Here is an 11,881-nt window from a genome sequence, read left to right as displayed (position 1 = left end):
GCCCTAATATGTACTTCCCTAACATGGGTCTCTGAACATCATCTGTGTTACTGCCATGGATTCTGTTATGTAAGGCTGTGTACGCATTAAACCGCTTTGAGCTGTTTTGCAATAGGAAATAAAATTAGTAATTTTTGGGAGTTTATTCCAGTTCTGGTGCGCTCCCAATTGCTAGTGTTCGAAGCCACAATCCAAACGTATCCTGCAGTTTTTGATAAATATTGCTGATACTGATCCACTGGGAAGATAAATCTATATAGTCACCTTTATTCAACGAGTAGAAGTCGTGACAACTATTGAAACATAGGAACGGGTAGCTTATAGATTGTGTGTAGGCATATTTAAAAAGCATTTATATATTTAAAAGGTTATAAATAAATGTATACGTGTTAGAATAATATTTTCATTTATATTTGTATTAGTCAAATATGTATATAATTATAGGGGGGGTGTTGTGGTTTTTTTAAAAAATGCACGTTTTACTTCTTTTTCCCCCTTGATCTTGTTTAACTGAAATATTTTCATTTTTTTAAAAAAGGTAACGGGTAACTTATAGATTGTGTGGAGGCATATTTGAAAAGCATTTATATATTTAAAAGGTTATAAATAAATGTATACGTCTTAGAATAATATTTTCATTGATATTTGTATTAGTCAAATATGCATATAATTATAATGGAGGGGTGTTGTGGTTGTTTTTTTTTAAAATGCCCGTTTTAGTACTTCATTATTATTTTTTCCTTGATCTTGTTTAACTGAAATATTTTCTTCATTTTTTTTTTAAAAAAAAAAAAGGCGGGAGAGAGAAAAACACCTCAGTCCAGCAGCGATCCCTCCGCTGCCCCCGCCCTCCCCCCTCACGGCCCTTTTGCCAACTGGCCGCCTCAGCGCTCGGGGAGGTCACGTGGGCAGGGCAGTCAGTTGCTCGAGCGAGCCGAGGGGGCGCGAAGCGAAGGGGGCGTGGCGGAGGGCGGGGCCTCCTCTCTCTCTCTCTCTCTCTCTCTCTCTCTCTCTCTCGGGCGCTATAGGCGGAGCCGCGAAAGCCCTTGAGGGGGAGGAGCTCCGTGGTCCCTCCGCTCCGTCCGCCGCCGCCGCCGCCGCCGGGATGCGACGGTCGGGCTTCCCGCCGCCGCCGGCGCTGCTGCTGCTGTGGTGGTTCGTGGCAGGTACCCCTCGCCCTCTGCCCCCTTCCCTCCTTCACCTCACACACACACACTCTCTTGAGGTACCGGGGGAGGAGGAAGAGTGAGGCCGCGTTGCCACGGTAACCAGGGGAGGGGGGTCGGGTTGCCACCTTCTTCAAGCAGCCCCTGCTCCTCTGCACCTTCTGGGAAAGGTCGGGCTTCGGCGCACGTGAGCGAATGATGGCAACGCTCGCCTTGGCTCGTGCCCCTTCTTGAGAATGGGGCGGGGGGGGGGAGTTGGATCCAGAATTGGGGTGTGTGTGTGGATTAGTTTTCTAGATCAGTTGGCAACAGGGCAGGGTCGGATTTAGGTTTGATGAGGCCCTAAGCTGCTGGGGGTAATGTGACTGGTGACTGGGAGTGGCGGCCGGGACCACCTAACACCGGTCCTGAGAGATCTGCATTGGCTCCCAGTACGTTTCTGAGCACAATTCAAAGTGTTGGTGCTGACCCTTAAAGCAATAAACGGCCTCAGTCCTGTATACCTGAAGGAGCATCTCCACCCCCATCGTTCAGCCCGGACACTGGGGTCCAGCGCCGAGGGCCTTCTGGCGGTTCCCTCACTGCGAGAAGTGAGGTTACAGGGAACCAGGCACAGGGCCTTCTCGGTAGTGGCGCCCGCCCTGTGGAACGCCCTCCCTTCAGATGTGAAGGAAATAAGCAGCTATCTTCTCTTTAAAAGACATCCGAAGGCAGCCGTGTTTAGGAAAGTTTTTAATATTTAATGCTGTATTGTTTTTAACACTTGATTGGAAGCCGCACAGGGTGGCTGGGGAAACTCAGCCAGATGGGCGGGGTATAATTATTATTATTATTATTATTATTATTGGGCCATTTATATGTCCAGCTGTCAACAACAAATTGCTGCTGTTTTTTGTGTTGAATATATGCTATATAGTAATTTATGGACATCATATGTATCTAAAATGGGATGCGGGTGGCACTGTGGGTTAAACTACAGAGCCTAGGACTTGCTGATCAGAAGGTCGGCAGTTCGAATCCCTGTGACGGGGTGAGCTCCAGTTGCTCAGTCCCTGCTCCTGCCAACCTTGCAGTTTGAAAGCACGTCAAAGTGCAAGTAGATAAATAGGTACCGCTCTGGCAGGAAGGTAAATAGCGTTTCCGTGGTTCGTCAGAAGCGGCTTAGTCATGCTGGCCACATGACCCGGAAGCTGTACGCCGGCTCCCTTGGCCAGTAAAGCAAGATGAGTGCCGAAACCCCAGAGTCGGCCACAACTGAACCTAATCATCAGGGTCCCTTTACCTTTATGTATCTAAAGCCATTTGCACATAACAAAATATGTATTTTATGAAAGTAATTGTTACAACCAGTCCATGCAGAATGTAGGCACCCTGTATATAGAAATGAGCAAACCAGTGATATTTTAGGGAGCAGGCTAGCAGGCTTACTAGCCTTACATCATAGGAGCCTACACAACACAAAACACCGTTGCTGTATGTAGGTTGGTTTTTTTTGTTTTTTTATCTAATATTTTGGAAATGTACATCCGGGTGTTTTTTTCCTTTGAATTTTTTTGGGGGCCCCAAGAGAGTGGGGCCCTAAGCTATAGCTTGTTTAGCTTATACGTAAATCCAGCACTGGCTGCGATGCATGCGAGCAAATGGCTCGTGTTACTTCTTGCAAATGGTGGGGTAGTGGATGCAGAATTTGTGGGGGGGGGGGGGTTGGATCAGTTTTCTGGATCAGTTGGCAACAGGGTTTAGGGAAGGGGAGAAGGAGGAGAGAGGTGTGTTCATGGCAGGTGTAGGAATGGCGCGCTGCTCTCATAACCCGTGGCTGCTCTTTTCCCTCAGGACTCCTGTTGATGCCTCCTTCTGGGGAAGGCCTCTCCGAGGTAAGTTTAGGGATAGCGGGGAAAGTGGGGAGTAACAAGAAGGACTCCCATCGGTGTCCCACCATCCCCATCTTGTGTCATCTTCCCCAACCTGCTGCCCTCCAGATGATTTTTGGACAACTCTCATCGACTGATGGGTGTTATCGTCCGGAACATCTGGAGGGCAGCAGACCGAGGAAGGTTGTTCTAATCTCTCTCTCTCTCTCTCTCTCTCTCTCTCTCTCTCTCTCTCTCACACACACACACACACACACACACACACATATATGGTGCAGTGGATTTTGTTCAGTCTGCATTCATAAGTGGAACTAATTCACATCCCTCAGCTAAAACATGGATAGCAACGTAAATTATCCTCTGCATTTCACGTTTGCTAATTTTTCAGTACAGTCGCCTGCTCAAAAAACACCCCCAAGTGGGTTTCTTAAAAGGTGTTTTAGGATAAAATATATTTAGAAGTTGAACTATGCACATTGAGAGAAAAATAATGTTTAATGTACTTAAATACAGATAACTTAAAACTTGTGCAGGAGTTAAGTTCTGGGGATGGCACATATACGTCAAACCACCTCCTTGGAAGTGCCTCTGTGTGAGCAATCTTTCCTTCTGGACCCAGCATGCTGAACAGGTTGTACCCCACCCCCCAAAGCTCTGGAAGGCTTGTGGGATCTTGCAGGGCCGTACAAGATTTTGCTAGAACCTCCCAGTGCCCAGTAAGCAAGTTTTCTGCACCAGGAAAACCCTGTGCAAAAAGAGCTTTTAAGCTCTCCACCTTCTGCACATTTAATTTGCGTGATTTGAACCACATAAAATTGAAATTGCGCAAGCTAAATGCATGTAAATTGTAAGTTACCTGTATATCAATATATATGAATTTTTGTATAGCTTTTAAAAACACATTAATGAAGAAACAGAAGGGAACAGACATATGAATTAACACGTACAAAACTGATGCAAATTAGAAAACTGATGCAAGAGATTCAACCACACCGAAGCTCAGCATGCAGTTATGGGTACCACCTAGCTTGTCAGATAGCCCCTTGCCCGCCCCTGCCCCCAGCTGCATGCATGGTGTGGAGTTAGGTTTGCAATAATTGCATTCCTACAAAGTTGTCAAATGTGAATTTAATGGAACTCATGCAATATGTGGACGGAGTTGTGAACTCAACTTTCACCATACCTATCACTCCTCACAGCCACACGTTTTTATCATGCTACTTTATCTGTGTAAACTGATCCTGTGTGTAGGCTTGCTTCATGAAAATTGGGATTTTTGAGACTTGAAGAAATGCTACTCTGAATAAATATTTCAAAAAATACAATTTGAGTAAACATCAGTACTGTAAATCTGTTCATTCTCAGCCCAGATGCGACTTATATTCTCTACCTGGATGCCCAAGGAACTTTAATCCTGTTTGTGGGACTGATGGAGAAACTTACGCAAATGAGTGTATGCTTTGTGCTGCAAACAGGTAACTAGAAACTAACTGATTCTGGCTGCAGAAGTCTTAGGTTTACAGATAGTCAACCCGGGCTTTTAGCTAATTCATACTTTTGAAGCTATTGGTAAGAAGTCTTCAAAACTTTCATACTTGATTAAATGGACCATCTCTTTACGTCAGTATCCTCTCTCCAGAGTTAACCATTCTCTGAGAAGTAGATGGGAAGCTTCAGAAAATCATGGCGCTGAAAGAGACAAGACCACTTGGTACATTCCCCTGTGTACATTCCCAGTTCAAAATACACAATTCAAATTATAGTGTTTCAGAAATGGTGTACATGCACTACAGAAGAGATTCGGAGGTCCATGGGAATCTTAACCATCAAGTCAATCCCCACACTGCAGGTGGAAGGAAAGCTTGAAAAACAAACAAGGTGCTTCCAGGTCATTTTAATAGCAAACTTGGTGGCCCTGTGCCAACTAACAGGCAGGGGAGGGGTTTCTGCATACTTGGAAGAATGAATAAGAAGAGCTGCATACATATAACACCATCGTATAGGAATGGAACATGAGAAAAAATTAAGTCCTACAGCAGTGAAAAGAGGGATGGGTGATTGGACCTGGAGGATCTCCACTGATTTACAGCACTGCAGTTCTTAGGTTCATGAAGGACTGTTCGTCTTGCAGAACATCAGTTGCAAATTCTCAGCTACCCAGATGGTGAGCGAGGTTAAACTCCTTTCCAACACTGTACCACTTCACCTGAACACCTTGCTGCACAGCCCCATGATACACAGTGATAGTGATCAGGTTTCGAGTGATACAAAGTGGAGGGAGGTGACACTCCTCACCTTGAACCTCAGGATGGTGACTTGGTAACAATACAACAAAATACAAATACCTTCATTGGCATTACGAGTTAAAACATTTCAAAACACTAGGATAAATTTAAAAGGGACAGGAGTGAGGCTGTTGAGGATCACAAGGTACTTGATTGTTCTGCTTCACCCTGTCTATTCCCTAGAGGGATGATTCATTAAGAACCCTTTCAGGTAAGATGGAGATTAAAAAGGAAACCACTGGGGCAGTAACGCCCTTGTCCCTATCCGCTAGGAAGAACCTCATTTGGCTTTCTCTCAGACCCTTGGGTTGCAGATCCAATATCTTGCTCAGCATCTGTTTGAGGAGTCTGCTGTGCAAAGGGCTGTCCAAAAGAATATGGTCCAGTGAATCTGGTACTCCCTGATTACAGACACACAGGCGGGCTTGATAAGGAATTTGCAAGTATCTACCTGTGGTCACTGCGGAGGGGAAAATGTTTCGTCTTGCTAGCATAAAAGCTCTTCGTTGGGAAAGAAGTAGTAGGTCTTTGAACTCCCAAGTCATTAATTTTCTATTCGAAATATGTCAGCCAGTGGATCCAGATGTGGAGTCATCCCAGAGGAAACTTAATTGTGTTCACCTCCATGCCTTGGCTTCTAGTTGCAGCATAAGTATGTCTCTGGCCGGAGCAGGCCCACCCATGAAGTGGTACGGGGGGGGGGTAGCAGAGGGGAGCAACAAGAGGCTGCAATTCCCATTTTACCTCACCCTTGTCTCTGGTCCTAATGTCAGAGCAGAGTGTGAGGCTTATAGAACTTAACCTCAGCTACACGTTAGCAGAATGGGCTCTGTAGGAAAACAGGTGCTTTTCTGCCACCTTCGCTGCACTTAAAATGTTCCATCATCTTTCTACTGTTTCATTTCCTCGAGGTTAGTTGGGTAAGTGAGTTTTTATCCCTCAACATTCCCTTGTTTCCTTATGAGGCCTATAACACTACCACAATAATACCTGGATGAGGATCCTTGCAAAAATGTTTTTTTCTCTTGAGATGGGAGTCTGGCTGTTTCCACACTGGGTACATTCCTTGGAATAGCTAGGGTTTTATTCAATCCCTGTTTATGAAGCATCTACATAATGTTGTAATCAAACAGTTATTCTCTTGTGTCTCTCCAACCCACCCCCGGTTCTTGGGTCTCTTTAGAAAATTGGGCTTGGTTTTGGAAAAATGGAAAAGAAGCACTGTCTCCAAGAGGTTTAGATCTCTTTAAGGCTGCTTTCCTTTTTGAAAAAAGACATGCCATTTGATGACTGCAGTGACACATTGGGTCACTGAGCTTATTGCTATGCATTTGCTTTTGTAAACCTTCATTATTATTTATTTATTCAATATACGTATTTACTATTTTTCATTAAAATAATACCAACACAGTATACAACGAAACAACTACTTTTTCTGTTAGTGCCATTTTGTCATTGTGGTTGTTAAAAATATATATTTTTTCATTTGCTCTAAAATGCTTTTTCACACATTTTTTTATTTAAATATTAATAGCACTTTAAATTTACTTTTAAAAAAATACACTGCCTTTCCAGACACCAGATTAGCACACCAAATTGATTTTTTTTTTTTTTTGGTAAACGAATTGCTTAGTTATAAAACACTTTGTAGCAATTATTGGGTAAAATCTCCTAAGTACAAAGCACTTTACATGCTGATAACTGATTTACAAAATTGGAGAAATTACATGCTCAAAATTGTCCCTTTCCAGCCCAAATGTCTATCATGCACTCTAGTGCAGATGAAATGTAGCAGGAGAAATACACTAAGTGCTGTTCTCCGCCCCCCCGTACACAAACACACGACAAGTCAATTATGGTTCTATAGGTAGCTTAGTGCAGATGACTAATGCTTTGCCATTCCCTTTATTTGCATTCTCTTACAGAGAACATGAAAAAAGTGTACAAATTGCCTATAAGACATCGTGCTCATGAGATAAGCTTCAAGAAAGAGACCTCTGTAGCCTGCTTAGTAATTGAAACCGTATTTTAAAAGTGCCTTCCAACTGCTGCAACAGAAACAAACTCGTTTGCTCTACCCAACTTTTGAATTCGCTTAATACAGGTGTTCTGTTGAACAAACGTGTGTGGCTTTGTGTGTGTGTGTGTGTGTGTGTGTGCTGCGATGCAGCCGTAAATTACAATCTTTGGAGATTCCACATCTTCTCTTTATTGTGTTCCATGTCCCGGTGTTTTTAGCTTCTACATATAAACATGGGGTGAGTTGCAAGCTGAACACCCAGGAATCACATGGCTACTTCAAGCTGTTGTAGAACATGCAGGTGGGTGGCCACAGTGGGAAGAGCCCACTTGGGACTGCCAACATCATTCGCTGGTTAAGGGGTTGTTCCTTCTTGAGCAAAGAATGCATGAACTCACAGGGCTTCAGGGAGAGGGAAAGAATGTGTGCTGCTAGCATGGCTTCGTCAGCTGCCAAAGGAAGCGAGGAAGGCCAAGAAGGAATCTTGGGAGGGACTAGCTGTGTCTTGAAAGACAGTCTGAAGGGCAAGTAGTGGTAGTTCTGTAACTCTCTGGTCTGAAGCATTTTTTCCACCCACTCCCAAGCGTACCCAAACTCTGTAAACACATACTGAACATAAATCAATTTACTTGACTTTCATTGTGCCAGCTTAAGTGCAGTTCAACATGGGAAGTCTGTGACTTTTTATTTTTATTTTTTAACCTCCTAGGGGGTGGGGAGGAGCCATGTCAAATCTGGCTCTTAGTGGGGTTAATTGTTATTCTCTTCCTATTTTGGGCCACCATAAAAGGTTAAGTTGTATCTTTTCTAAAAACACAACTTTATGCAAAAGTCACACTGGACTTTGCATTTTCATATTTAAAGCTGTTCCCAATTTGATAGTCTCTGGATGTTTTCACTTGTTTCAGTTCAAATGAAAACATAAAACATACATTCAAATTCCAAATGGCTTTCTTCCCGTTCTTGTTCTGCTGCAATAATTACACATTTGAATAAAACGGGATGCACAAAACAGTAAGAATTTATTAGCAAACTTGCAAACAAACTTTTGTTTATGATTATGGAATAAGCCCATAGTTTGTTATTATTGGTCTTGTGGCTATGTCTCCAGCTTATTACTGGTCCTATAAGGCTGCAATTCTATCACATGCAATGGGATTTACAGCCCATTTTTGGGCATGTCTATTCAGCAGAAAGCATATTGTACAGTAGAATAGAATAAATGAGAGGGAGAGCTGCTGATAATACTGTTGAGTTGTAACTCATGTATATTGCATTTTGCAAGTTGTCTCGTTTCTGTAGCCCAACTTGCTTACAACCCTAATTTATTGAGAGTGCTTTACATATACAGATTGCACTTACTGCATTCTAGGCTGGTGCGGTCCATCTTCACTAGACTATTTAATTTTCAGAGAAGCCAGTTTTTAGAGACAATAAATTTCGGTGGAGATAAAAACATGCTCTGAAACACCCAGCGTAACATGGGTCAAAGTGAAACGAGCCCCTTGTCCTGTTCAGTATTACTTACAGAGCTTAATCACAAGGGGGCGCTCGCCCCTTCTAAAAGTCAAGAAGAGGGTAGCTATTGCAGAAGCAACTTACACCCAAATGCAAGCAGCCTGGCTCTTTCAAAGCCCCCTGTCCTGGCACAGCCATATCATTCACTTGATATAACTATTACTGAAAGATTCCACAGCACAATATAAATGCAGGGCACTAGTGTGGCCATGAAGGAAAGATGGACCTGACGCTGAACAGGCAAAATGGGAAGCAATTTGCAAAGGGTTGCTAACCCTTGTTTTTTAAAAGATATATGCATAGTTTCAAGGGTTTATCCACATTTACCTTTCCTCTGTTCTTTCCAGGTACATTCTGCATTTTAAAGCTCCATGTCCAATCACCGTTTTTTGTGCTTTTTTGCTCCAGAGCTTTCACTGCGAAAACCTGCTCTTTAAACACTCAGTCGGAACAAACGTCAATCTGCAGAAAACCCATATTGACGTGGGCTTCAATTCAGCGTTAAAGAGTGGGTTTTTCAGGGAAAGCTCAGGGCAACAACTAGGGCTGGGCGATATATCAATGTATCATCCAAAATGGGTTTGATGTCCATATTGTGATAGCGGTTTCTTACTTTTTGACATGGCAATTTATTATGAATCATGGTGTGTGTGTGCTATGCAAAGATCACAATGCAAGAAAAACTATGAAACCAGCCAGTACTTCTCCCAATTCTTGCAACCCCTGTTAACTCTGCCGGCTCAGCTGTTCCTTACCTCCTTACTTCAGACATCATGATATATCAGTATATCACAATGTTTAGCTGGTGATACAACATGATGTTGAAAACCAGACATTGCCCAGCTCCAGAAGCAGCAGCAACAAAGCTCAGACATAAATTGTGGACCTCTGCCTGGAAAGAGTGAGGCAAAAGGCAAGAAGTAAATCTGGATAACCTCCAAGAGGCAGGAGCCATTGCATGTGGTTGTAAGTCCTTTGCCACCAAACAATCCCAATTGCACGATATCAGGCCACCATAGATGAACCAAGCACCAAACAGGTTTCTATAGTGCTAAAAGGCTCATAGGGGAAAAAATGGAATCGATAGTCCCATAAGACATAATACAAAAATTAAAGTTATAGAATTATGGTGTTGTAATGTGATGCTTCTCTATGTCATTAAAGAAAAAAGCTGGAAAAACATTTCAGATATAATTAAAATTTTGTGCCTTTTTATAGAGTCATAAAATGGCGCCTGCCACAAACATTGGAATGATAGTGTGCTGGGTTCATCTCCTCTCATGTCACAGCTCATATCAAAACCACAGCAAGTGTTATAATGAATGTGTGCTGAGGTTGATACGGCCCACCCACAGCAGTTGTATCACGTCCACTAGTATTGGTGGAGCATAATCGAATATATGTGTCAGGGAACTGCCATCGGAGCCAGAGGGAGAGAGAGGGCTCCAGAGGGATTACGGAGAGCGTCCCAGGAGGGAGAGAAGCAGCCCATCTATTGGGGAGGGAAATCAGCGTAGCACCAGTGGAGAAGGGGGGCAGATGGGGGAATCAGTGAGGTGGCTCCATGACTCCTTGCCGGGGACCAGCGGGGAGAGCACGGGTCCTCCGCTGCCCACACCCTCCTTGCGCAGAAGGCTTCCGCGCAGGGAGAGTAGGTGGAGACTAGGCGTCAAAGAGCTTCTTTGCTGGAAGAAGTTCAAGAAACGCCCACTGATGGATTCTGCCAGCGACTGAGACAGCCACGGGTGAGTGGCTGTCTGGACAGAATAGGGTTCACCCAGGTAACTCAGCCAGGTGTGGTGACGACTTACACACGAGCAACCCCTAGAACCATTACAATATGCATAGGGAAAGAGCTGTATGCCTAATAGTGTGGGAAGTCAATTGTGATTCTGCTTGTTGCTTAAAGCCAAAGAGCAATGATTGGGTAGCACCCTTCTGAAATCACCCTGTCTTATCAGGAAAACTGGCTGTGTCCTGTTTATAGTTTGACAAGGACCAGGTACTACTTGTCTTCCATCTTGCTATGTGGGAAGAGGCCCACACAATCAGTCTTCCAGAACTGTAGCACTGTCCTCGTTTTTGCTCAGAAAGGAAGTTCTTCTGATGCCACCTGCTGTATTTACAACAGGTCATTATTAAAATGTGTTACACGCTGGGCTGTTCAAAGCAAAATATCTACAGCAGTGTTATATTACGGCCTCCACAGACCATATTTATTTACCTCGTTCATTGCATTGTGACAGTGCCTGCCAGCCTCTCAAACAGGTCTGACAGAAACCATCAATATCAGAGCTTGATGGATGTTCACAAAACCCACAGCAAAACGTTTATTGTGTACACCCATGGAAAGGCGCCAGGGAGCCCTGCCCCAGACCCTAGAGCAGGCAGCACCACAAAGCTGACAGCAGCGGAATATGCTAAGCCACCCTCCTTCACCGCAATTTGGAAGCTGTTTCTTGAGCTGCGCGAGGAAAGTTGCTTTTCGACATTCCGCGAGGAAGTGAACTCCCACTTGACAATTGTGCAGCGCGGAGCCCAAGCCTTGCCTCCAGGAGACAAAGGAAATGTGCAGGGCAGATAAGATCTTGGTGAGCCTTCCTACACTTGCCTCCGTGGCTCCAAAACTCTTTGCTCCATCATTGATTTAGGATGCAAAGTGTACACACTTACCTTGGAAGCAAGTGCCACCAAACTTGGCGAACCTTATTTCCGAGGGCAGGATTGCACTAAAGATCTTACCTTTGTTTTGGGACCCAGCTGCCAAAAATCTCACCTATTGACTGCCGTGTCCTGTCTTCTTCCAGCACTTCTGTCTAGCTAGCAAAATGCTCCTTATTGTGGTATGTGGGGAGGGCCTTCATTGCAAGGACACTTGAGTGCGTAAGGCATTTGAGGGTGTAGAACATCTCTTTGCAATTTGCATAACAAGGATCTTCTTCCCATGGAGATCTGTGTCATCCTGGGAATCACTGATAACATAAAGGTAAAGGGACCCCTGACCATTAGGTCCAGTCATGA

The 11,881-nt window shown here is 44.0% G+C and overlaps 1 protein-coding gene across 1 annotated transcript; it reads left to right on the top strand.

The window, feature by feature from the left end:
- Positions 1 to 1,002: 1,002 nt before the first annotated feature.
- SPINK2 (serine peptidase inhibitor Kazal type 2) lies at positions 1,003 to 7,443 on the top strand. Its single transcript, XM_081845734.1, has 4 exons — positions 1,003 to 1,166; positions 3,000 to 3,040; positions 4,403 to 4,512; positions 7,248 to 7,443. The coding sequence occupies exons 1-4, from the start codon at positions 1,106 to 1,108 to the stop codon at positions 7,294 to 7,296; spliced, it is 261 nt and encodes an 86-aa protein (XP_081701860.1). The 5' UTR covers positions 1,003 to 1,105; the 3' UTR covers positions 7,297 to 7,443.
- The last annotated feature ends 4,438 nt before the right edge of the window (positions 7,444 to 11,881 follow it).

This window comes from Podarcis erhardii (assembly GCF_964252035.2).
Source record: "Podarcis erhardii genome assembly, chromosome: 17".
NCBI lineage: Eukaryota > Metazoa > Chordata > Lepidosauria > Squamata > Lacertidae > Podarcis > Podarcis erhardii.
The sequence above is the reverse complement of the archived record's forward strand: the minus strand, read 5'-3'. Positions and strand labels throughout refer to the sequence as shown.

Coding starts and splice junctions, on each gene's coding strand:
- SPINK2 (XM_081845734.1), top strand. CDS start 1,106: ATGCGACGGTCGGGCTTCCCGCCGCCGCCGGCGCTGCTGCTGCTGTGG. Junction 3,041..4,402: donor CTGGGGAAGGCCTCTCCGAG/GTAAGTTTAGGG, acceptor GTTCATTCTCAG/CCCAGATGCGACTTATATTC. Junction 4,513..7,247: donor ATGCTTTGTGCTGCAAACAG/GTAACTAGAAAC, acceptor ATTCTCTTACAG/AGAACATGAAAAAAGTGTAC.